General features: G+C 51.1%; 1 protein-coding gene across 1 annotated transcript; it reads left to right on the top strand.

The window, feature by feature from the left end:
* Positions 1-134: 134 nt before the first annotated feature.
* Positions 135-27,463, top strand: LOC140716269 (uncharacterized). The gene is given in 3 exon segments (XM_073028879.1): positions 135-236; positions 5,197-7,602; positions 23,918-27,463. Coding segments are annotated over 2 exon segments (3,672 nt in total). The 5' UTR covers positions 135-236; positions 5,197-6,302; the 3' UTR covers positions 26,290-27,463.
* The last annotated feature ends 497 nt before the right edge of the window (positions 27,464-27,960 follow it).

Genomic DNA, 27,960 nt, shown 5'->3' with positions numbered 1-27,960 from the left:
GCTTACTCTTTTCCGTAAGTTGCTGCCTGGCCTGCTGAGTTCTTTAGAGTGAGATACAGATAGACGCGCTCGGGGGCCGGATGGTCAGGTGCGCATGCGCGGAGTGTCGCGGCGAGAGCCCGTTGCGCATGCGCTCACTAGACAGCGGACCAGCGGGTGAGACCGGAGCTCCGCGCCCCGCCTGGGAGACAGTTGCTGCGGGTTCCCGTCACGCCACCATCGCCCTGAACTCTGAGGTAAAAGCGGTCCTTCCCCGGGGAGATGTCTGCTGATGAGCAGAGGCCCTGGCGCTATTCCTGTGGCGCATGCGTGTCGCTGGTTCGGTGGCTGATGGACGGGGATCTGGTTCGTGGGGTGAATCGGTTTCTGGTTTGTGGGGGTTTCTGGGTACAGGGACCGCCATCGGGGACTGCGAGGCGTGATTTAGAGGAATGGAAGAGGTTAGATCTCCCAGACAAGCTCCAGTAGGGAAATCAAATCACTTCCCCGTCATTTTCGGAGCAAGAAGGCTGCGGGTGAATGGCTAAGAATTTCCGGCAGTTTTACCACTCGGGATAAAAGAGAGGCAAGACTGCGCGGGCGCGAGCCATATCAGAATCAGAATCAGACTTTAATCGCCAAGTACCTATGCACATACAAGGAATTTACTTCCGGCAGATGTTGTCTCTCTGCTCATAACAATAATAATGATAAATATAAATGAAAATATAGATTATACATACAGGTAGTGCAATCCAAATAATAGTTAGCCGACAGTTAACCGGCAGTTAACTGTTCAGCAAAGTGACCGCAGTAGGGAAAAAACATCTCCAGTGCCTATTAGTCTTAGTCTGGAGGGATCTGAAGCGCCTACCAGATGGAAGCAGATCAAACAGTCCGTGCGCAGGATGGGCAGCTGAATGAGAGGGCTGTGGCTCAACGGGCTTAGGTGGTAACCAGGCGAGGTAGGTCTACCTGAGTTAATTGCAGAAAGGAAGTATGTGTGTGAGGCTGGTTTTTTTGTGCTCGATGTCAGATGTGGGAGGTCCTGGAGTCTCCCAGACGGCCAGATCTGCATCCGTTGTGTCGCGCTGCAGCTCCTAAGGGACCGAGTTAGGGAACTGCAGATGCAGCTCGATGACCTTCGCCTGGTCAGGGAGAGCAAGGAGGTGATAGAGAGGAGTTATAGGCAGGTGGTCACACTGGGGCCACGGGAGACAGACAAGTGGGTAACAGTGAGGAGGGGGAAGGAGAAGAGTCAGGTACTAGAGAGTACCCCTGTGGCTGTACCCCTTGACAATAAGTACTCCTGTTTGAGTACTGTTGGGGAGGTGGGTTGACAGCCTACAGTGACTGTTCCACTGGCATAGAGTCTGACCCTGTGGCTCAGAAGGGTAGGGAAAGGAACTCTATAGTTAGGGGGTCAGACAGGCGATTCTGTGGACGCAGGAAAGAAACTCGGATGGTAGTTTGCCTCCCAGGTGCCAGAGACCAGGATGTTTCAGATCGCGTCCAAGATATTCTGCAGTGGCAGGGAGAACAGCCAGAGGTCATGGTACATATTGGTACCAATGACATAGGTAAGAAAAGGGAAGAAGTCCTGAAAAAAAACTACAAGGAAGGAAGGTAATAATCTCAGGACTTCTGCCTGTGCCACATGACAGTGAGTACAGGAATAGAATGAGGTGGAGGATAAATGCGTGGATGAGGGATTGGAGCAGGGGGCAGCTATTCAGATTTCTGGATCATTGGGACCTCTTTTGTGGCAGGTGTGACCTGTACAAAAAAGATGGGTTGCACTTGAATCCTAAGGGGGACCAATATCCTGGCAGGGAGGTTTGCTAAGGCTACTGGGGAGAGTTTAAACTAGAATTGTTGTGGGGTGGGAACCAAACTGAAAAGACTGGGGAAGAGATGGTTGGCTCACAAATAGAGAAAGCTTGTAGGCAGCACGAGAGGGAGGATAGGCAGGTGATAGAGAAAGGACGCACTCAGATGGAAGGTTTGAGATTTGTCTATTTTAATACAAGGAGTGTTGTGAACAAAGCGGATGAGCTTAGAGCGTGGATCAGTACTTAGAGCTATGATGTGGTGGCTTGGATGGTGACTTGGATGGCTCAGGGACAGGAATGGTTACGTCAAGTGCCGGGTTTTAGATGTTTCAGAATGTACAGGGAGGGAGGCAAAAGAGATGGGGGCATAGCACTGTTGATCAGAGATAGTGTCACGGCAGCAGAAAAGGTGGACGCCATGGAGGGATTGTCTACAGAGTCTCTGTGGGTGGAGGTTCGGAACAGGAAGGGGTCAATAACTTTAATGGGTTTCTTTTACAGGCCGCCCAGTAGTAACAGGGATATTGAGGAGCAGATAGGGAAACAGATCCTGGAAAAGTGTAATAATAACAGGGTTGTCGTGATGGGATATTTTAATTTCCCAGATATCGATTGGCATCTCCCTACAGCAAGGGGTTTAGATGGGGTGGAGTTTGTTAGGTGTGTTCAGGAAGGTTTCTTGACACAATATGTAGATAAGCCTACAAGAGTTTAGACTGTACTTGATTTGGTATCGGGAAATGAACCTGGTCAGGTGTCAGATCTCCCAGTGGGAGAGCATTTTGGAGATAGTGATCATAATTTTGTCTCCTTTACAATAGCATTGGAGAGAGATAGGAACAGACAAGTTAGAAAAGCATTTAATTGGAGTAAGGGGAATTATGAGGTTACCAGGCAGGAACTTGGAAGCTTAAATTGGGAACAGATGTTCTCAGGGAAAAGTACGGAAGAAATGTGTCAAATGTTCAGGGGATATTTGTGTAGAGTTCTGCATAGGTACGTTCCAATGAAACAGGGAAGTCATGGTAGGGTACAGGAACCGTGGTGTACAAAGGCTGTAATAAATCTAGTCAAGAAGATAAGAAAAGCTTACAAAAGGGTCAGAGATTTAGGTAACGTTAGGAATCTGGAAGATTATAAGGCCAACAGGAAGGAGGTTAAAAGGAAATTAGGAGCGCCAGAAGGGGCCATGAGGAGGCCTTGGCGGGCAGGATTAAGGAAAACCCCAAGGCATTCTACAAGTACGTGAAAAGCAAGAGGATAAGACGTGAAAGAATAGGACCTATCAAGTATGACAGTGCAAAAATGTGTATGGAACCGGAGGAAATAGCTGGGGTACTTAATGAATACTTTAGTATTCACGATGGAAAAGGGTCTTGGTGATTGTAGTGCTGACTGCAGCGGACTGAAAAGCTTGAGCATGTAGATATTAAGGAAGAGGATGTGCTGGAGCTTTTGGAAAACATCAAGTTGGATAAGTCGCCAGGACCAGATGAAATGTACACCAGTCTACTGTGGGAGGCAAGGGAGGAGATTGTTGAGCCTCCAGCGATAATCTTTGAATCATCAATAGGACGGAAGAGGTTCCAGAAGATTGGAGGGTTGCAGATGTTGTTTCTTTATTCAAAAGAGGGAGTAGAGATGGCCCAGGAAATTATAGACCATTGAGTCTTACTTCAATGGTTGGTAAGTTGATGGAGAAGATCCCAAGAGGCAGGATTTATGAACATTTGGAGAGGTATAATATGATTAGGAATAGTCAGCATGGCTTTGTCAAGGGCAGATTGTGCCTTACAAGCCTGATTGAATTTCTTGAGGATGTGACTAAACACAATGATGAAGGAAGAGCAGTAGATGTAGTGAATATGGATTTCAGCAAGGCATTTGATAAGGTACCCCATGCAAGGCTTATTGAGAAAGTGAGGAGGCATGGGATTCAAGGGGACATTGCTTTGTGGATCCAGAACTGGCTTGCCCACAGAAGGCAAAGAGTGGTTGTAGATGGGTCATATTCTGCATGGAGGTTGGTGATGAATGGTGTGCCTCAGGGATCTGTTCTGGGACCTTCACTCTTCATGATTTTTATAAATGACCTGGATGAGGAAGTGGAGGGATGGGTTAGTAAGTTTGCTGATGACACAAAAGTTGGAGCTGTTGTGGATACTGTGGCTGTCAGAGCTTACAGTGGGACATTGATAGGATGCAAAACTGGGCTGAGAAGTGGCAGATGGAGTTCAACCCAGAAGTGGTTCATTTTGGTAGGTCAAATATGATGACAGAATGTAGTATTAATGGTAAGACTCTTGGCAGTGTTGAGGATCAGAGGGATCTTGGGGTCCGAGTCCACAGGACGCTCAAAGCAGCTGCGCAGGTTGATTCTGTGGTTAAGAAGGCATACAGTGTATTGGCCTTGATCAATTGTGGAATTGAATTTAGGAGCCGAGAGGTAATGTTGCAGTTATATAGGACCCTGGTCAGACCCCACTTGGAGCATTGTGCCCAGTTCTAGTCACCTCACTACAGGAAGGATGTGGAAGCCATAGAAAAGGTGCAGAGGAGATATACAAGGATGTTGCCTGGATTGGGGAGCATGCCTTATGAAAACAGGTTGAAAGAACTTGGCCTTTTCTCCTTGGAGCAATGGAGGATGAGAGGTGACCTGATAGAGGTGTATAAGATGACGAGAGGCCTTGATCATGTGGATAGTCAGAGGCTTTTTCCCAGGGCTGAAATGGTTGACACAACTGGACACAGGTTTAAGGTGCTGGGGAGTAGGTACAGAGCAGATGTCAGGAGTAAGAGTTTTACTCAGAGAGTGGTGAGTGCGTGGAATGGGCTGCCGGCAATGGTGGTGGAGGTGAATTTGAAAGGGTCTTTTATGAGACTTTTAGATAGGTACATGGAGCTTAGGAAAGTAGAGGGCTATGGGGAAGTCTAGTAATTTCTGAAATAGGGACTTCTGTGGCACAACTTTGTGAGCCGAAGGGCCTGTATTGTGCTGCAGGTTTTCTATGTTTCTATATTCATTAACATTGACTCTGGTGAGCTTATCACTGTCCTTGAACTCCTGGGGGTGGAGTCACAGTAATCAAAATGTCTCCAGGAGTATCCATGTAACCCTGTGGGGCATGCTCAGAAGCTAGAGTTGGACTGAGACAACTCAGTGATTGATGCAGAAATGGCCCAACCTGATACAGATAGGCAGACAGAGAATTTCATCGTCAGTTCAGATGCCCGAACCCAGTTAAAAGTGGGGAGCATTCCTCCAACTTGGGTTGAGCCCTGCTTTAACAGTGTGATGTCAGACTCACCAGAGGGATGAAAATTATCTCATCTGAGTTGTTATCCTTCACAAATTGACGTCTTCTGTAAACTATTTTTACAGGGCACAAAAGGCAAAGGGCTTGTATGCGTGAATCTCTGACAGAACAACAAACACGTCAGTCCCACCGTACGTTGTCATCAATCTTTGAATGTGGAGGAGGAGATACTTGAGAAAACAGCACACCATTTGCAGCAAGGAGAACCCAAACACATGCTCAGTGTAGGAGAGAGATCTGGATAAAGCAACCTGGTGATAAACCTTGTGAATTCTCTTCAAGTTATTGAAGGAGTGAACAAGTATTTCCATTGTAATGCCAGTATATCAGTGGTGGAACCTTGGAGCAGAAGATGTATCTCAGCCCAGCTGGAAACGCGCTTTGTGTGTGAAATAAAGTTTTCTGGTGTAGCTCTGTGAAATCCACTGCAACTAAGTGCCTGCCAACACACCAGCATTTGTTCACTAAAGATCAGGTCTTCAGCTGCATTGTCTGTGTGAAGGATTGACGTCTGACTTGATGAGTTAACAGGGAGATATCATTCACCTGCTCTCAGTGTGGGAACGGATTCACTCACTCAGCCGATCTGTGGACACACTGGTGAATTTGCACTAGGGAGGGCCCATTCACCTGCTCCGTGTGAGGGAAGGGCTGTACTCAGTAATCCAGCCTGAAAATATATCGGCAAGTTCACATCATAGTGAGATTGTTCAGATGACGCTAAGCAATTCATTCTGCCATCCAAGCTGAAGATACATCGGAAAATTCACCACGGTGAGAGGCTGTTCACCTGCTCTGTGTGTGGGAAGGCAGTCACTTGACCACTCAACTTAGTGACACACAAGCGAGCTCACCCGAGAGAGAGGGAAAGACTCTTCATCTCTTCTGTGTGTAGGATGGGATTCACTTGTACATCCCATGTGTTGAGTCACCCCCTAATGCACTCCAAGGAGAGGTCATTCATCTGCTCGCACTGTGGGAAAAGATTCACTCACTCATCCAATTTAATCAGGCACCAGCGAGTTCACTCTGGGGAGAAGCCGTTCACCTGCTCAGACTGTGGGAAGGCATTTACCCAGTGATCTAACTTGCAAGTACACAGGCATGTTCACAGTGGAGAGAGACAATATATCTTTTCTGTTTGTGGGAATGTACTCAATCCTCTGAGTTGATGAGGCACAAGCGAATTCACACTGGGGAGAGGCCGTTCACCTGCCCAGAGTGTGGGAAGGGATTCACTCGGTCATCCCATCTCCTGGCACACCAGAAACTTCACACTGGGGACAGGCCGTTCACCTGTTCAGACCGTGGGAAGGGATTCACTGAATCGTCTCACCTGCACGCGCACCAGCGGGTTCACACAGGAGAAAAACCATTCACCTGTTCCGTTTGTGGGAAGGGATTCACTCACTCATCTCAAGTGAGACGACACCAGCGAGTTCACTCTGGGGAGAAGCCGTTCACCTGCTCAGACTGTGGGAAGACATTCACCCAGTCATCTAACTTGCAAGTACACCGGCGTGTTCACAGCGGAGAGAGACCATACATCTGCCCTGTTTGTGGGAAGCGATGTACTCAATCATCTGACCTGTTGAGGCATAAGCGAATTCACACGGGAGAGAGGCCATTCACCTGCTCTGAATGTGGAAAGGGATTCACTCGGTCATCTAACTTACTAGTACACCAGGCAGTTCACACTGGGGAGAGGTCGTTCACCTGCTCAGTGTGTGGGAAGGGATTCGCTCACTCGTCCTATCTGATAAGTCACCAGCGAATTCACACCAGAGAGAAGCTCTTCACCTGCTCAGAATGTGGGAAGGGATTCACTCGGTCATCGAATCTCCTGGTGCACCAGAGAGTTCACACTGGGGAGAGGCTGTTCACCTGTTCAGACTGTGGGAAGGGATTCACTGAATTGTCTCACCTGCACACGCACCAGCGGGTTCACACGGGAGAAAAACCATTCATCTGTCCCGTGTGTGGGAAGGGATTCACTCACTCATCTCATGTGAGAAGACACCAGCGAGTTCACTCTGGGGAGAAGCCGTTCACCTGCTCAGACTGTGGGAAGACATTCACCGAGTCATCTAACTTGCAAGTACACCGGCGTGTTCACAGTGGAGAGAGACCATACATCTGCCCTGTTTGTGGGAAGCGATGTACTCGATCATCTGACCTGTTGAGGCACAAGCGAATTCACACAGGAGAGAGGCCATTCACCTGCTCAGTGTGTGGGAAGGGATTCACTCGGTCATCTAACCTACTAGTACACCAAGCGGTTCACACTAGGGAGAGGCCATTCACCTGCTCAGTGTGTGGGAAGGGATTCGCTCACTCGTCCTATCTGATAAGTCACCAGCGAATTCACACCAGAGAGAGGCTCTTCACCTGCTCAGAATGTGGGAAGGGATTCACTCGGTCATCGAATCTCCTGGTGCACCAGAGAATTCACACTGGGGAGAAGCCATTCAGCTGATGAATTGTGGGGAATGATTTACTGAATAGTCATATTTGAACACACACCAGTGAGGTCACACAGGAGAGAAACCATTCACCCATTCTGTGTCTGGGAAGGGATTCAATCATTCATTCCGAAGGGTTAAGACACGACCGATTTCACTCTGGGGAGAAGCCATTCACCTGCTCAGACTGTGGGAAGGGATTCACTCAATCAGCTGAACTGCTGAAACACCAGCGAGTTCATAGTGGGGAAGCCCGTTCACCTGTTGTGAATGTGGGAAGGGATTCACTCAGTTACACCACATTGTGAAGTATCAGTGGATTTACACTGAGAGGCTGCATACCTGGCCTATGTGAGTAAACAGGTTTACTCGTTCATCCTATCTGCTGGTATGCCAGCTCAAGATTGTGGGGAGTTATGTACAGTGTCTTCTCACCCATAGACACTATCATGCTCACAGTGGCCAGGGTCCATTCATCTGCTCTGTGTGGCAGGGATTCACTCGCTCAGCCCACAGGCAGAAACACCAGTGGGCTCACAGTGGAAAGAGGGCATTCACCTGTTCTGTGTGTGGGAGGGATATACTCTGTCATCCAGCCTGAAGGTATAACTGCGAGTTCCCATTGCACAGTGACCATATACCTGATCTGTCTCTGCGTAGCGATTCCTTAAGATCCCCAACCTCAGGACAGATAAGTGAGTTCACACTGGAGAGGGGTTATCCATCTGGTCTAGGTGTGGGAAAGAATTCATTCAGTCATTTCAGCCACTGAGCACCAGCGAGTTCCCACGAGGGAGTAGCCGTTCACCTGTTCTGAGTGTGGGAAGGGTTTCATTCAGTTAAACCACCTTGTGAGGCTCCATTAAGTTCACAATAAGGTGAGGCCACACTTCTGTCCTGAATGAGCAAAGAGATTTACTCAGTTGTCCCTTATGGTGAGACTCCAGCAACTTCACATCAAGGAGAAGGTTCGCATAAGCTGTCTGTTATATTTTTTGGCATCACGGCAGCTGGATCTGGTTGCAAGCTCCTGAATGATTCTTCATGTCAGGTTCTGCTGTTATTGCAGCTGCTGATCGCACCCGGGACTGAACTGAGCCTTCGAGGGGTTTGTTCTGCTGCTGTCGGCAGTAAATGAGACTGGTGTTTAACGTTGTAGATCTGTGACAAATAAATCAGTTGCATTTCAAATTGTCGTGGAAACACTAACTGAGAACACTCAGAGTGACTTGGAGTTTCATTTTAAGAGTTTATTAATGTGATATCATGGAGAGGCTGCAGCAGTTCCACCACCGGACCTCTGAACTTTAGGTTATACAGAGCTCATATTTATACGGCAAGACAAACAACTTCACATAACTTTGTTTGGCATTTCACGGTCGGTACCTGATCAATTGTTTAAAAGACATGTCAGTTATCCCTCAGTGTGAGTGTAACAGTTTTTCCTAATTATTAATTATGACAACAGTTATTCATAATTTACCCCCAGACGCATTCTCTGTCCTGGTTCCAGGGGCCTAGTATCTCATTAATTGGAGTTCCTGGTACTGCACTTGTCATCCAAAGTTATTATCGACATGCATCAGCGGTCTTAAGCCCAGCTGTTCCAGAATTGTCAAGTATCCCATCATACATTAGTTTTAACCATTTCTACCACAAATCCCTCCTTGTTGATCTTTCTGATCAACACTTGAAGATTTGTACTCCCCCCTGTCAAGGGGCTCATAACCCACTGGATAATGGCGCATTCCTAAACTTCCCTCTTCATCGTAACTCTTCTTCCCCGTCTCCCGTGACGTGAGATTGCGCAGACGCAGCGAATGCATTGTTGTATGACACAATGGACCACCACCGCTAAGCAGACCAGGGCAATGAGACGGTAAAAGAGGGGCTGTAACCAGGAAAATATTCCTCCTAACACTGATTTAAACCACCTAAAGAAATCCCAGTCTACTGGAGGGGCTTGACTTGAGAGTTCAGTTAATGTATCTCATCTCACAGATGGGTCATGTGTTCCAACACGTGGGTCATATTTTCTGAAGCATCGGGTACGTAGGTGTAACATTCTTTCCCCACTAAAGCACAGACCCCTCCTTCCCTGGCTAATGCTTAGTCTCGGGCCATGCTGTTCTGTAAGGTCACCAATCGAAGATTTTGCATTTCCTGGTTCAGAATGGCAAATCCCTCTATAATAGTCTCATTGGCCAGCTGTTTCAGTTCTAAACTCAGCAAATCTATAGAATGGTAACTATAACAGGATCAATGAAAGATCAACCAGGGTGCAGAAGACATTAAACTCTGCAAAGGCAAATATGAACAAAATAGCAATAAATAAAGAGAACATGAGATATAGCAATAACGGAGGGCTTAAAGAAAGTCTGGAGATGCTGGAAATCAAAGTAACACACAAAATGTTGGAGGAACTCAGCAGGCCAGGTATCATCTATGGATAAGAGTAAACTGCTGACTTTTAGGGATGAGACCCTTCATCAGGACAGTCCTCGGGTCTCGGCCTGAAACATTGACTGCTTACTGTTCTGTAGTTGCTGCCTGGCCTGGTGAGTTCTTTAAAGTGAGATAATTGGTTGTGGGAACGTCTTCATGGATGGGCAAGAGAGTGAAGTTAAATCCCTTTGTTAAAGAGCCTGATGGTTGAGGAGTGGTACCTGTTCTGAACCTCCCGGTGCAACTCCTGAGGCTCTTGTACATTGTGTCTGATGGCAGCGGGTAAACAGAGAGAGAGAGAGGCAGCCTGACACACACACACAGACAGAGGGAAATGCACAGGAGAAAAGAGAATCTTTGAAGGGTTTACAGACATGATTGTGTTTACTGGGTGGGAGAAATTCACCGAGAAGCAAAGGAATAGAGAGGTCTGTTTGGCGAGGTCACGTTCACAGACATATTGATGTTGGGGGAGACTCACACATACAGGGTTAGTAGAATTCCACTTAAAGACACTCTACAAAAGAGGTCTCATAATGTTATTAAATTCAAAAATCTGAGATGTGTCTGTACATTAATTCCTGCAAATGACAACACTTGTGTCGCCTCTCTCTCATCACTGTTAGTAATTTTCCTTTCTTATCAGTTCCCTGTGCTTTTGACGTCATCCCTTGCAATACTGTGGAGGGCAAGTCATTGGATGTATTTAAAACGGAGGTTGATAAGTCTTTGATGAATAAGGATGTCAAAGGCCACAGAAGAACAGGGTTGAGAGGGAAAATAAATCAACCATGATAGAATAGAGCAGACTCGATGTGCCAAGTGGTCTAATTCTGCTCCTATGCCTTATGATCTTAATTAAAGTGAAGGGGAACGTAGTGTGGGTGAGTGGATGAAGCTTGAAGCTGAGAGGTACAAGGTGGAAAAGGTAAAGAGCTGATGAACGATGACACTGACAGGAGAAGAGAGTTGTCAGTGGGAGAAAGGGAACGAGGAGGGATATTATGACATTTTCACTGCCTCGAACGGGCTGTATCTCACAAAGCTTTTCTCTCCCCCCAATACCCGACTATCATCTGAAAGCTGGTGAGATAATGCCCTGGCTCTGTTTCTGTAGCGCCTGCGCATTTCTGGTTCTGTGACCTTTCTCCAACTGTGAGTATGTTGGATTGCTTTTTTAAAGATTTTTTTGATGTATATTCTATTGTTTTATGTGAACAAACTTGGAAAAAACTAACGAAAAGACAACCACAAAAACCACAACCATATCTATAGCAAAATGAAATTAAATATTGAGCAGCAAAAGAGAAAACAAATATTAAAGGCAAAAAGTGAACACAGCAGAGTTGCACCGCACCAAAAAACCTCAGTCCTCACCCCGTAAGAAAGTCCAATACAGGGCCCCATATCGTTTCAAAGATATCCCCTCTCTCCTCGTTACATAATCTCAGTTTCTCCAAATGTAAAGGGTTTGCCAGTTCTCTTAGCCACAGATCTAAGTAGGCACTGAGTCCATTTTCCACATTTGCAGGATTAACTTCTTAGCAATCGCCATTCCAACAATTCAGCTATTGTTTCATACTTATTGGCTGAAGATAAGGAGCTTGTTAATAGACAGTAGGTGCAGGAGTAGGCCATTCGGCCCTTCTAGCCAGCACCGCCATTCACTGTGATCATGGCTGATCATACACAATCAGCACCCCGTTCCTGCCCTCTCCCCATATCCCTTGACCCCGCTATCTATAAGAGCTCTATCTCTCACTTGAATGCATCCAGAGACTTGGCCTCCACTGCCTTCTGGGGCAGAGCATTCCACAGATCCACGACTCTCTGGGTGAAAAAGTTTCTCCGCATTTCTGTTCTAAATGGCCTACCCCTTATTCTTAAACTGTGGCCTCTAGTTCTGGACTCACCCATCAGCGGGAACATGCTTCCTGCCTCCAGTGTGTCCAATACCCTAATAATCTTATATGTTTCAATCAGATCCCCTCTCATCCTTCTAAATTGCTAAATTTCTAAATTTGTTGCTCCAAGGATGGCTATGAGTGGGTCTGGTTTCCAACGCTTCCCAAAAGCCTCAGAAAAACAGTGAAAAATACTTTTCCATGTTGTCTTTGGACCTGACTGTGTTAAATTAAGCGCCGAGGTCTCCAGACGTAAACATCAACGGATTTGAGATACGGTCCGTTAAGTATCCACCTTCGTTACCCAGAAATCTAAGCGCTCGGTGCCGGCTGATCGCATGCGCAGGCGCTGAGATCCGCGGTGAGAGATCGTTGCGCATGCGAGACCGCTGCGCATGCGCTCACGAGACAGAGGACCGGCGGATCCAGACCAGCGGGTGAGACCGGGGCTCCGCGCCCCGCCTGGGAGACAATTGCTGCGGGTTCCCGTCACACCGCCATCGCCCTGAACTCCGGGGTAAAAGCGGTCCTTACCAGGGGAAATATCTGCTGATGAGCGAAGGCCCTGGCGCTATTCCTGTGGCGCATGCGTGTCGCTGGATCGGTGGCTGATAGTCGGGGATGTCGTTCGTGGGGTGAATCGGTTTCTGGTTTGTGGGGGTTTCTGGTTCTTCAGTGACAGACCCGTCCCACCGGTACCTTACCCCGGGGTTATACAGTGACAGACCTATCCCCACCGGTACCATACCCCGGGGTTATACACTGATAGACCTATCCCCACCGGTACTGTACAGCGGTGTTATACACTGATAGACCTATCCAAACCGGTACTGTAACCGGGGTTATACAGTGACAGACCCGTCCCACCGGTACCATACCCCGGGGTTATACAGTGACAGACCCGTCCCCACCGGTACTGTACCCCAGTGTTATACAGTGACAGACCCGTCCCCACCGGTACTGTACCCCAGTGTTATACACTGACAGACCTATCCCCACCGGTACTGTAACCGGGGTTATACAGTGACAGACCTATCCCCACCGGTACTGTAACCGGGGTTATACAGTGACAGACCTATCCCCACAGGTACCGTACCCCGGTGTTATACAGTGACAGACCCATCCCCACCGGTACCGTACCCCGGTGTTATACAGTGACAGACCCATCCCCACCGGTACTGTACCCCGGGGTTATACAGTGACACACCCATCCCCACCGGTACCGTACCCCGGGGTTATACTGTGACAGACCCGACCCACCAGTACCATACCCCGGGGTTATACACTGATAGACCTATCCCCACCGGTACCGAACCCCGGTGTTATACAGTGACAGACCTATCCCCACCGGTACTGTAACCGGGGTTATACACTGATAGACCCATCCCCACCGGTACCGTACCCCGGGGTTATACAGTGACAGACCCATCCCCACCGGTACCGTACCCCGGGGTTATACAGTGACAGACTCAACCCACCGGTACCGTACCCCGGGGTTATACACTGATAGACCTATCCCCACCGGTACTGTAACCGGGGTTATACAGTGACAGACCCATCCCCACCGGTACCGTACCCCGGGGTTATACAGTGACAGACCCGACCCACCAGTACCGTACCCCGGGGTTATACACTGATAGACCTATCCCCACCGGTACTGTAACCGGGGTTATACAGTGACAGACCCGTCCTACCGGTACCATACCCCGGGGTTATACAGTGACAGACCTATCCCCACCTGTACTGTAACCGGGGTTATACACTGATAGACCTATCCCCACCAGTACCGTACCCCGGGGTTATACACTGATAGACCTATCCCCACCGGTACTGTAACCGGGGTTATACAGTGACAGACCCATCCCCACCGGTACCGTACCCCGGGGTTATACAGTGACAGACCTATCCCCACCGGTACCGTACCCCGGGGTTATACACTGATAGACCTATCCCCGCCGGTACTGTAACCGGGGTTATACACTGATAGACCTATCCCCACCGATACCGTATCCCGGAGTTATACAGTGACAGACACGTCCCCAACGGTACCATACCCCATTGTTATACAGTGACAGACCCGTCCCCACTGGTACCGTATCCCGGAGTTATACAGTGACAGACCCGTCCCCACCGGTACCATACCCCAGTGTTATACAGTGACAGACCCGTCCCCACCGGTACCGTACCCCGGGGTTATACAGTGACAGACCTATCCCCACCGGTACCGTACCCCGGGGTTATACACTGATAGACCTATCCCCGCCGGTACTGTAACCGGGGTTATACACTGATAGACCTATCCCCACCGATACCGTATCCCGGAGTTATACAGTGACAGACACGTCCCCAACGGTACCATACCCCATTGTTATACAGTGACAGACCCGTCCCCACTGGTACCGTATCCCGGAGTTATACAGTGACAGACCCGTCCCCACCGGTACCATACCCCAGTGTTATACAGTGACAGACCCGTCCCCACCGGTACCGTACCCCGGGGTTATACAGTGACAGACCCATCCCCACCGGTACCATACCCCGGGGTTATACACTGATAGACCTATCCCCGCCGGTACTGTAACCGGGGTTATACACTGATAGACCTATCCCCACTGGTACCGTACCCTGGTGTTATACAGTGACAGACCCATCCCCACCGGTACCATACCCCGGGGTTATACACTGATAGACCTATCCCTGCCGGTACTGTAACCAGGGTTATACACTGATAGACCTGTCCCCACCGGTACCGTACCCCGGGGTTATACAGTGACAGACCCGACCCACAGGTACCGTACCCCGGGGTTATACACTGGTAGACCTGTCCCCACCGGTACCGTACCCCGGGGTTATACAGTGACAGAGCCGACCCACCGGTACCGTACCCCGGGGTTATACACTTATAGACCTGTCCCCACCGGTACCATACCCCGGGGTTATACAGTGACAGACCTATCCCCACCGCTACCGTATCCCGGAGTTATACAGTGACAGACCCGTCCCCACCGGTACCGTACCCCGGGGTTATACAGTGACAGACCTATCCCCACCGGTACCGTATCCCGGAGTTATACAGTGACAGACCCGTCCCCACCGGTACCGTACCCCGGGGTTATACAGTGACAGACCCGTCCCCACCGGTACCGTACCCCGGGGTTATACACTGATAGACCCGACCCACCGGTACTGTACCCTGGGGTTATACAGTGACAGACCCGTCCCCACCGGTACTGTACCCTGGGGTTATACAGTGACAGACCCGTCCCCACCGGTACTGTACCCTGGGGTTATACAGTGACAGACCCGACCCACCGGTACCGTACCCCGTGGTTATACACTGATAGACCTGTCCCCACTGGTACCGTACCCCGGGGTTATACAGTGACAGACCCGTCCCCACCGGTACCGTACCCCGATGTTATACAGTAACAGACCCGTCCCTACCGGTACCGTACCCCATTGTTATACAGTGACAGACCCGTCCCTACCGGTACCGTACCCCGGGTTTATACAGTGACAGACCCGTCCCCACCGGTACCGTACCCCGATGTTATACAGTGACGGACCCATCCCCACCGGTACCGTACCCCGATGTTATACAGTAACAGACCCGTCCCTACCGGTACCGTACCCCATTGTTATACAGTGACAGACCTGTCCCCACCGGTACTGTACCCCGGGTTTATACAGTGACAGACCCGTCCCCACCGGTACCGTACCCCGATGTTATACAGTGACGGACCCATCCACACCGGTACCGTACCCCGATGTTATACAGTAACAGACCCGTCCCTACCGGTACCGTACCCCATTGTTATACAGTGACAGACCCGTCCCTACCGGTACCGTACCCCGGGGTTATACAGTGACAGACCCATCCCCACCGGTACCGTACCCCGATGTTATACAGTGACAGACCCGTCCCCACCGGTACCGTACCCCGATGTTATACACTGATAGACCCATCCCTACCGGTACCGTACCCCGGGGTTATACAGTAACAGACCCGTCCCCACCGGTACCGTACCCCGGGGTTATACTGTGACAGACCCGACCCACCGGTACCGTACCCCGGGGTTATACACTGATAGACCTATCCCCACCGGTACCGAACCCCGGTGTTATACAGTGACAGACCCATCCCCACCGGTACTGTAACCGGGGTTATACAGTGACAGACCTATCCCCACCGGTACTGTAACCGGGGTTATACACTGATAGACCCATCCCCACCGGTACCGTACCCCGGGGTTATACAGTGACAGACCCATCCCCACCGGTACCGTACCCCGGGGTTATACAGTGACAGACCCAACCCACCGGTACCGTACCCCGGGGTTATACACTGATAGACCTATCCCCACCGGTACTGTAACCGGGGTTATACAGTGACAGACCCATCCCCACCGGTACCGTACCCCGGGGTTATACAGTGACAGACCCGACCCACCAGTACCGTACCCCGGGGTTATACACTGATAGACCTATCCCCACCGGTACTGTAACCGGGGTTATACAGTGACAGACCCGTCCTACCGGTACCATACCCCGGGGTTATACAGTGACAGACCTATCCCCACCTGTACTGTAACCGGGGTTATACACTGATAGACCTATCCCCACCAGTACCGTACCCCGGGGTTATACACTGATAGACCTATCCCCACCGGTACTGTAACCGGGGTTATACAGTGACAGACCCATCCCCACCGGTACCGTACCCCGGGGTTATACAGTGACAGACCTATCCCCACCGGTACCGTACCCCGGGGTTATACACTGATAGACCTATCCCCGCCGGTACTGTAACCGGGGTTATACACTGATAGACCTATCCCCACCGATACCGTATCCCGGAGTTATACAGTGACAGACACGTCCCCACCGGTACCATACCCCATTGTTATACAGTGACAGACCCGTCCCCACTGGTACCGTATCCCGGAGTTATACAGTGACAGACCCGTCCCCACCGGTACCATACCCCAGTGTTATACAGTGACAGACCCGTCCCCACCGGTACCATACCCCGGGGTTATACACTGATAGACCTATCCCCGCTGGTACTGTAACCGGGGTTATACACTGATAGACCTATCCCCGCCGGTACTGTAACCGGGGTTATACACTGATAGACCTATCCCCACTGGTACCGTACCCTGGTGTTATACAGTGACAGACCCATCCCCACCGGTACCAAACCCCGGGGTTATACACTGATAGACCTATCCCTGCCGGTACTGTAACCAGGGTTATACACTGATAGACCTGTCCCCACCGGTACCGTACCCCGGGGTTATACAGTGACAGACCCGACCCACAGGTACCGTACCCCGGGGTTATACACTGGTAGACCTGTCCCCACCGGTACCGTACCCCGGGGTTATACAGTGACAGAGCCGACCCACCGGTACCGTACCCCGGGGTTATACACTTATAGACCTGTCCCCACCGGTACCATACCCCGGGGTTATACAGTGACAGACCCATCCTCACCGGTACCGTACCCCGGGGTTATACAGTGACAGACCTATCCCCACCGGTACCGTATCCCGGAGTTATACAGTGACAGACCCGTCCCCACCGGTACCGTACCCCGGGGTTATACAGTGACAGACCTATCCCCACCGGTACTGTACCCCGGGGTTATACACTGATAGACCTATCCCCGCCGGTACTGTAACCGGGGTTATACAGTGACAGACCCGTCCCCACCGGTACCGTACCCCGGGGTTATACAGTGACAGACCTATCCCCACCGGTACCGTATCCCGGAGTTATACAGTGACAGACCCGTCCCCACCGGTACCATACCCCAGTGTTATACAGTGACAGACCCGTCCCCACCGGTACCGTACCCCGGGGTTATACAGTGACAGACCTATCCCCACCGGTACCGTATCCCGGAGTTATACAGTGACAGACCCGTCCCCACCGGTACCATACCCCAGTGTTATACAGTGACAGACCCGTCCCCACCGGTACCGTACCCCGGGGTTATACAGTGACAGACCCGTCCCCACCGGTACCGTACCCCGGGGTTATACACTGATAGACCCGACCCACCGGTACTGTACCCTGGGGTTATACAGTGACAGACCCGTCCCCACCGGTACTGTACCCTGGGGTTATACAGTGACAGACCCGTCCCCATCGGTACTGTACCCTGGGGTTATACAGTGACAGACCCGACCCACCGGTACCGTACCCCGTGGTTATACACTGATAGACCTGTCCCCACTGGTACCGTACCCCGGGGTTATACAGTGACAGACCCGTCCCCACCGGTACCGTACCCCGATGTTATACAGTAACAGACCCGTCCCTACCGGTACCGTACCCCATTGTTATACAGTGACAGACCCGTCCCTACCGGTACCGTACCCCGGGTTTATACAGTGACAGACCCGTCCCCACCGGTACCGTACCCCGATGTTATACAGTAACAGACCCGTCCCTACCGGTACCGTACCCCATTGTTATACAGTGACAGACCTGTCCCCACCGGTACTGTACCCCGGGTTTATACAGTGACAGACCCGTCCCCACCGGTACCGTACCCCGATGTTATACAGTGACAGACCCATCCCCACCGGTACCGTACCCCGGGGTTACATAGTGACAGACCCGTACCCCGATGTTATACAGTGACAGACCCGTCCCCACCGGTACTGTACCCTGGGGTTATACAGTGACAGACCCGTCCCCACCGGTACTGTACCCCGGGGTTATACAGTGACAGACCCGACCCACCGGTACCGTACCCCGTGGTTATACACTGATAGACCTGTCCCCACTGGTACCGTACCCCGGGGTTATACAGTGACAGACCCGTCCCCACCGGTACCGTACCCCGATGTTATACAGTAACAGACCCGTCCCTACCGGTACCGTACCCCATTGTTATACAGTGACAGACCCGTCCCTACCGGTACCGTACCCCGGGTTTATACAGTGACAGACCCGTCCCCACCGGTACCGTACCCCGATGTTATACAGTGACGGACCCATCCCCACCGGTACCGTACCCCGATGTTATACAGTAACAGACCCGTCCCTACCGGTACCGTACCCCATTGTTATACAGTGACAGACCTGTCCCCACCGGTACTGTACCCCGGGTTTATACAGTGACAGACCCGTCCCCACCGGTACCGTACCCCGATGTTATACAGTGACGGACCCATCCCCACCGGTACCGTACCCCGATGTTATACAGTAACAGACCCGTCCCTACCGGTACCGTACCCCATTGTTATACAGTGACAGACCCGTCCCTACCGGTACCGTACCCCGGGGTTATACAGTGACAGACCCATCCCCACCGGTACCGTACCCCGATGTTATACAGTGACAGACCCGTCCCCACCGGTACCGAACCCCGATGTTATACACTGATAGACCCATCCCTACCGGTACCGTACCCCGGGGTTATACAGTAACAGACCCGTCCCCACCGGTACCGTACCCCGGGGTTATACTGTGACAGACCCGACCCACCGGTACCGTACCCCGGGGTTATACACTGATAGACCTATCCCCACCGGTACCGAACCCCGGTGTTATACAGTGACAGACCTATCCCCACCGGTACTGTAACCGGGGTTATACACTGATAGACCCATCCCCACCGGTACCGTACCCCGGGGTCATACAGTGACAGACCCATCCCCACCGGTACCGTACCCCGGGGTTATACAGTGACAGACCCAACCCACCGGTACCGTACCCCGGGGTTATACACTGATAGACCTATCCCCACCGGTACTGTAACCGGGGTTATACAGTGACAGACCCATCCCCACCGGTACCGTACCCCGGGGTTATACAGTGACAGACCCGACCCACCAGTACCGTACCCCGGGGTTATACACTGATAGACCTATCCCCACCGGTACTGTAACCGGGGTTATACAGTGACAGACCCGTCCTACCGGTACCATACCCCGGGGTTATACAGTGACAGACCTATCCCCACCTGTACTGTAACCGGGGTTATACACTGATAGACCTATCCCCACCAGTACCGTACCCCGGGGTTATACACTGATAGACCTATCCCCACCGGTACTGTAACCGGGGTTATACAGTGACAGACCCATCCCCACCGGTACCGTACCCCGGGGTTATACAGTGACAGACCTATCCCCACCGGTACTGTACCCCGGGGTTATACACTGATAGACCTATCCCCGCCGGTACTGTAACCGGGGTTATACACGGATAGACCTATCCCCACCGATACCGTATCCCGGAGTTATACAGTGACAGACACGTCCCCACCGGTACCATACCCCATTGTTATACAGTGACAGACCCGTCCCCACCGGTACCATACCCCAGTGTTATACAGTGACAGACCCGTCCCCACCGGTACCATACCCCGGGGTTATACACTGATAGACCTATCCCCGCCGGTACTGTAACCGGGGTTATACACTGATAGACCTATCCCCACTGGTACCGTACCCTGGTGTTATACAGTGACAGACCCATCCCCACCGGTACCATACCCCGGGGTTATACACTGATAGACCTATCCCTGCCGGTACTGTAACCAGGGTTATACACTGATAGACCTGTCCCCACCGGTACCGTACCCCGGGGTTATACAGTGACAGACCCGACCCACAGGTACCGTACCCCGGGGTTATACACTTATAGACCTGTCCCCACCGGTACCATACCCCGGGGTTATACAGTGACAGACCTATCCCCACCGGTACCGTATCCCGGAGTTATACAGTGACAGACCCGTCCCCACCGGTACCGTACCCCGGGGTTATACAGTGACAGACCTATCCCCACCGGTACCGTACCCCGGGGTTATACACTGCTAGACCTATCCCCGCCGGTACTGTAACCGGGGTTATACAGTGACAGACCCGTCCTCACCGGTACCGTACCCCGGGGTTATACAGTGACAGACCTATCCCCACCGGTACCGTATCCCGGAGTTATACAGTGACATACCCGTCCCCACCGGTACCATACCCCAGTGTTATACAGTGACAGACCCGTCCCCACCGGTACCGTACCCCGGGGTTATACAGTGACAGACCTATCCCCACCGGTACCGTATCCCGGAGTTATACAGTGACAGACCCGTCCCCACCGGTACCATACCACAGTGTTATACAGTGACAGACCCGTCCCCACCGGTACCGTACCCCGGGGTTATACAGTGACAGACCCGTCCCCACCGGTACCGTACCCCAGGGTTATACACTGATAGACCCGACCCACCGGTACTGTACCCTGGGGTTATACAGTGACAGACCCGTCCCCACCGGTACTGTACCCTGGGGTTATACAGTGACAGACCCGTCCCCACCGGTACTGTACCCTGGGGTTATACAGTGACAGACCCGACCCACCGGTACCGTACCCCGTGGTTATACACTGATAGACCTGTCCCCACTGGTACCGTACCCCGGGGTTATACAGTGACAGACCCGTCCCCACCGGTACCGTACCCCGATGTTATACAGTAACAGACCCGTCCCTACCGGTACCGTACCCCATTGTTATACAGTGACAGACCCGTCCCTACCGGTACCGTACCCCGGGTTTATACAGTGACAGACCCGTCCCCACCGGTACCGTACCCCGATGTTATACAGTGACGGACCCATCCCCACCGGTACCGTACCCCGATGTTATACAGTAACAGACCCGTCCCTACCGGTACCGTACCCCATTGTTATACAGTGACAGACCCGTCCCTACCGGTACCGTACCCCGGGGTTATACAGTGACAGACCCATCCCCACCGGTACCGTACCCCGATGTTATACAGTGACAGACCCGTCCCCACCGGTACCGTACCCCGATGTTATACACTGATAGACCCATCCCTACCCGTACCGTACCCCGGGGTTATACAGTAACAGACCCGTCCCCACCGGTACCGTACCCCGACGTTATACAGTAACAGACCCGTCCCTACCGGTACCGTACCCCATTGTTATACAGTGACAGACCCGTCCCTACCGGTACCGTACCCCGGGGTTATACAGTGACAGACCCGTCCCCACCGGTACCGTACCCCGATGTTATACAGTGACAGACCCGTCCCCACCGGTACCGTACCCCGATGTTATACAGTAACAGACCCGTCCCTACCGGTACCGTACCCCATTGTTATACAGTGACAGACCCGTCCCTACCGGTACCGTACCCCGGGGTTATACAGTGACAGACCCGTCCCCACCGGTACCGTACCCCGATGTTATACAGTGACAGACCCGTCCCCACCGGTACCGTACCCCGATGTTATACACTGATAGACCCATCCCTACCGGTACCATACCCCGGGGTTATACAGTAACAGACCCGTCCCCACCGGTACCGTACCCCGATGTTATACAGTGACAGACCCGTCCCCACCGGTAGCGTACCCCGATGTTATACACTGATAGACCCATCCCTACCGGTACCGTACCCCGGGGTTATACAGTAACAGACCCGTCCCCACCGGTACCATACCCCGATGTTATACAGTGACAGACCCGTCCCCACCGGTACCGTACCCCGACGTTATACAGTAACAGACCCGTCCCTACCGGTACCGTACCCCATTGTTATACAGTGACAGACCCGTCCCTACCGGTACCGTACCCCGGGGTTATACAGTGACAGACCCGTCCCCACCGGTACCGTACCCCGATGTTATACAGTGACAGACCCGTCCCCACCGGTACCGTACCCCAATGTTATACAGTAACAGACCCGTCCCCACCGGTACCGTACCCCGATGTTATACAGTAACAGACCCGTCCCTACCGGTACTGTACCCCATTGTTATACAGTAACAGACACGGTCCACAAATTTAGAGCACTCTCGGAGGGAATGGAAGAGGTTAGATCTCCCAGACCAGCTCCAGTAGGCAAATCAAATTACTTCCCTGCCATGTTCATTAACACTGACTCTGGTGAGCTTATCGCTGTCAATGAACTCCTGGGGGTGGAGTCACAGTAATCAAAATGTCTCCAGGAGTATCCATGTAACCCTGTGGGGACTGTTCAGAACCTAGAGTTGGACTGAGACAACTCAGAGATTGATGCAGAAATGTTCCATTCTGAGGCAGACAGACAATTTCATTGTCAGTTCAGATGCCCAAATCCGGTTAAAAATGGGGAGCATTCCTCCAACTTGGGTTGAGCCCTGCTTTAACAGTGTGATGTCAGACTCACCAGAGGGATGAAAATTATCTCATCTGAGTTGTCATCCTTCGCAAATTGATGTCTTCTGTAAACTTTTTTTTGACAGGGCACAAAAGGCAAAGGATTTGTGTTCGTGAATCTCTGACAGAACAACAGTTCAGTCAGTCCCACCGTACGTTGTCATCAATCTTTGAATGTGGAGGAGGAGATACTTGAGAAAACAGCACACTATTTGTAGCAAGGAGAACCCAAACACGTGCTCAGTGTAGGAGAGAGATCTGGATAAAGCAACCTGGTGATAAACCTTGTGAATTCTCTTCAAGTTGTTGAAGGAGTGAACAAGTATTTCCATTGTAACGCCAGTATATCAGTGGTGGAACCTTGGAGCAGAAGATGTATCTCAGCCCAGCTGGAAACGCGCTTTGTGTGTGAAATAAAGTTTTCTGGTGTAACTCTGTGAAATCCACTGCAACTAAGTGCCTGCCAACACACCAGCATTTGTTCACTAGATATCAGGTCTTCAGCTGCATTGTCTGTGTGAAGGATTGACGTCTGACTTGATGAATTAACAGGAAGTTAATCATTCACCTGCTCTCAGTGTGGGAAGGGATTCACTCACTCAGCTGACCTGCGGACACACCGGTGAATTTGCCCGTTCACCTGCTTCGTGTGAGGGAAGGGCTGTACTCAATAATCCAGCCTGAGGATATATCAGCGAGTTCACATCATAGTGAGATTGTTCAGACGACACTAAGCAATTCATTCTGCCATCCAAGCTGAAGATACATCAGAAAATTCACCACGGTGAGAGGCTGTTCACCTGCTCTGTGTGTGGGAAGGCAGTCACTTGACCACTCAACTTAGTGACACACAAGTGAGCTCACCCGAGAGAGAGGAGAGACTATTCAACTCTTCCGTGCTTGGGACAGGATTCACTCTTTCATCCCATGTGATGAGTCACCCCCTCATGCACTCCAAGGAGAAGTCGTTCATCTGCTCAGACTGTGGGAAGGGATTCACTGACTCATCCAAGTTAATCAGGCACCAGCGATTTCACTCTGGCGAGAAGCCATTCACCTGCTCAGAGTGTGGGAAGGGATTCACTCGGTCGTCTAATCTCCTGGCACACCAGAAACTTCACACTGGGGACAGGCCGTTCACCTGTTCAGACTGTGGGAAGGGATTCACTGAATCATCTCGCCTACACGCGCACCAGCGGGTTCACACGGGAGAAAAACCATTCACCTGTTCCGTATGTGGGAAGGGATTCACTCATTCATCTCTACTGCGAAGACACCAGCGTGTTCACTCTGGGGAGAAGCCATTTTCCTGCTCAGACTGTGGGAAGGCATTTACACAGTCATCTCACTTGCAAATACACCGGCGTGTTCACAGCGGAGAGAGACCATACGTCTGCCCTGTTTGTGGGAAGCGATGTACTCGATCATCTGACCTGTTGAGCCACAAGCGAACTCACACGGGAGAAAGGCCATTCAACTGCTCTGAATGTGGGAAGGGATTCACTCAGCTATCTAACCTACTGATACACCAGGCGGTTCACACTGGGGAGAGGCCGTTCACCTGCACAGTGTGTGGGAAGGGATTCGCTCACCCGTACTCTCTGAAAAGTCACCAGCGAAATCACACTGGAGAGAGGCCGTTCTCCTGCTTAGAATGTGGGAAGAGGTTCATTCGATCTTCTCATTTACTGGCGCATCAGAGACTTCACACTGAGGAAAGGCCGTTCACTTGTTCAGAGTGTGGGAAGGGATTCACTGAATCGTCACACCTGCACGTACACCAGCGGGTTCACACAGGAGAAAAACCATTCACCTGCTCAGACTGTGGGAAGGGATTTATCCAGTCATCTCACTTGCAAGTACACCAGGCGGTTCACACTGGGGAGAGGCCGTTCGCCTGCTCTGAATGTGGGAAGGGATTCACTCACTTGTACTATCTGATAAGTCACCAGCGGGTTCACACTGAAGTGAGGCCGTTCACCTGCTCGGTCTGTGGGAAGGGATTCACTCGGTCGTCTAATCTACTGGTACACCAGAGAGTTCACACTGGGGAGAGGCCGTTCACCTGTTCAGACTGTGGGAAGGGATTCACTGTTTTGTCACGCCTGCACGCGCACCAGCGGATTCACACGGGAGAAAAACCATTCGCCTCCTCAGACTGTGGGGATGTATTCAATCAGTCGTCTCAACTGCAAGCACACAGGCAAGTTCATGACAGGGAGGGACCGGTTATCTGCTCTGTTAGCGGGAAACGATGCACTCGATCGTCTCAGCTGATGAAGCATCAGCGAGTTCACACTGGGGAGAGACCGTTCACCTGCTCAGAATGTGGGAAGGGATTCACTCGGTCATCTGCTCTGAGAAGTCACCAGCGAGTTCACACTGGGGAGAGACCGTTCACCTGCTCAGAATGTGGGAAGGGATTCACTCGGTCATCTGATCTGAGAAGTCACCAGCGAGTTCACACTGGGGAGAGACCATTCACCTGCTCAGAATGTGGAAAGACGTTCACTCGGTCCTCTCATCTTTTATCACACCGGCTGGTTCACACTGGGGAGAGGCCGTTCACCTGCTCAGAATGTGGGAAGGGATTCACTCGGTCATCCCATCTCCTGGCACACCAGAAACTTCACAGTGGGGAGAGGCCATTCACCTGTCCAGACTGTGGGAAGGGATTCACTGAATCGTATCAACTGCACGCGCACCAGCGGGTTCACACGGGAGAAAATCCATTCACCTGTTCCGTTTGTGGGAAGGGATTCACTCACTCATCTCATGTGAGAAGACACCAGCGAGTTCACTCTGGGGAGAAGCCGTTCAACTGCTCAGACTGTGGGAAGACATTCACCCAGTCATCTAACTTGCAAGTACACCAGCGTGTTCACAGTGGAGAGAGACCATACATCTGCCCTGTTTGTGGGAAGCGATGTACTCAATCATCTGACCTGTTGAGGCATAAGCGAATTCACACGGGTGAGAGGCCATTCACCTGCTCAGTGTGTGGGAAGGGATTCACTCACTCGTCCTCTCTGATAAGTCACCAGCGGGTTCACACTTGAGAGAGGCCGTTCACCTGCTTAGAATGTGGGAAGAGATTCAGTCGGTCGTCTAATCTCCTGGCGCACCAGAGAGTTCACACTGAGGAGAAGCCATTCAGCTGATGAATTGTGGGAAGTAATTTACTGAATAATCATATTTGATCACACACCAGTGAGGTCACACAGGAGAGAAACCATTCACCCGTTCTGTGTCTGGGAAGGGATTCACTCACTCATTCCGAAGGGTTAAGACACGAACGATTTCACTCTGGGGAGAAGCCATTCACCTGCTCAGACTGTGGGAAGGGATTCACTCCATCAGCTGAATTGCTGAAACACCAGCGAGTTCATAGTGGGGAAGCCCGTTCACCTGTTGTGAATGTGGGAAGGGATTCACTCAGTTACACCACATTGTGAAGTATCAGTGGGTTTACACTGAGAGGCTGCATACCTGGCCTGTGTGAGTAAACAGGTTTACTCGTTCATCCTACCTGCTGGTACGCCAGCTCCGATTGTGCGGAGTTATGTATGGTGTTTTCTCACCCGTAGACACCATCATGCTCACAGTGGCCAGGGTCCATTCATCTGCTCTGTGTGGCAGGGATTCACTCGCTCAGCCCACAGGCAGAAACACCAGTGGGCTCACAGTGGAAAGAGGGCATTCACCTGTTCTGTGTGTGGGAGGGATATACTCTGTCATCCAGCCGGAAGATATAACTGCGAGTTCCCATTGCACAATGACCATATACCTGATCTGACTCTGGGTAGCGATTCCTTAAGATCCCTAACCTTAGGACACATAAGTGAGTTCACACTGGAGAGGGGTTATCCATCTGGTCTAGGTGTGGGAAATAATTCATTCAGTCATTTCAGCCACTGAGCACCAGCGAGTTCCCACGAGGGAGTAGCCGTTCACCTGTTCTGAGTGTGGGAAGGGTTTCATTCAGTTAAACCACCTTGTGAGGCTCCATTAAGTTCACGATAAGGTGAGGCCACACTTCTGTCCTGGATGAGCAGAGATTTACTCAGTTGTCCCCTATGGTGATATTCCAGCAACTTCACATCAAGGAGAAGGTTCGCATAAGCTGTCTGTTATATTTTTAGGCATCACAGCGGCTGGATCTGGTTGCAAGCTCCTGAATGATTCTTCATGTCAGGTTCTGCTGTTATTGCAGCTGCTGATCATACCCGGAACTGAACTGAGCCTTCGAGGGGTTTGTTCTGCTGCTGTCGGCAGTAAGTGAGACTGGTGTTTAACATTGTAGATCTGTGACAAATAAATCAGTTGAATTTCAAATTGTCATGGAAACACTAACTGAGAACACTCAGAGTGACTTGGAGTTTCGTTTTAAGAGTTTATTAGCATGATATCATGGAGAGGCTGCAGCAATCTCTACTGCCACCAGAACTCTAAACTTTAGGTTATTCAGTGCTCATATTTATACAGCAAGACAAACAACTTCACATAACTTTGGCATCCCACGGTCAGTATCCGATCAATCGTTTAAATTATCCCTCCATACGAGTCAACGGTTCTTCCTGCTTCCTGCTATCAGGACTCATAAATTTAGCCCCAGATGCATTCTCCCTCCTGGTTCCAGGATCCTACTATCTTATTAATTGGAGTTCCTGGTACTGCACTTATCATCCAAGGTTATTCTCAACATGCATCAGCGGTCTTAAGCCCAGCTGTTCCAGAATTGTCAAGTATCCCATTATACATTAGTTTTAACCATTTCTACCACAAATCCCTCCTTGTTGATCTTTCTGATCAACACTTAAAGGTTCGTATTT

This window comes from Hemitrygon akajei, chromosome 25, assembly GCF_048418815.1.
Source record: "Hemitrygon akajei chromosome 25, sHemAka1.3, whole genome shotgun sequence".
NCBI lineage: Eukaryota > Metazoa > Chordata > Chondrichthyes > Myliobatiformes > Dasyatidae > Hemitrygon > Hemitrygon akajei.
The sequence above is the reverse complement of the archived record's forward strand: the minus strand, read 5'-3'. Positions and strand labels throughout refer to the sequence as shown.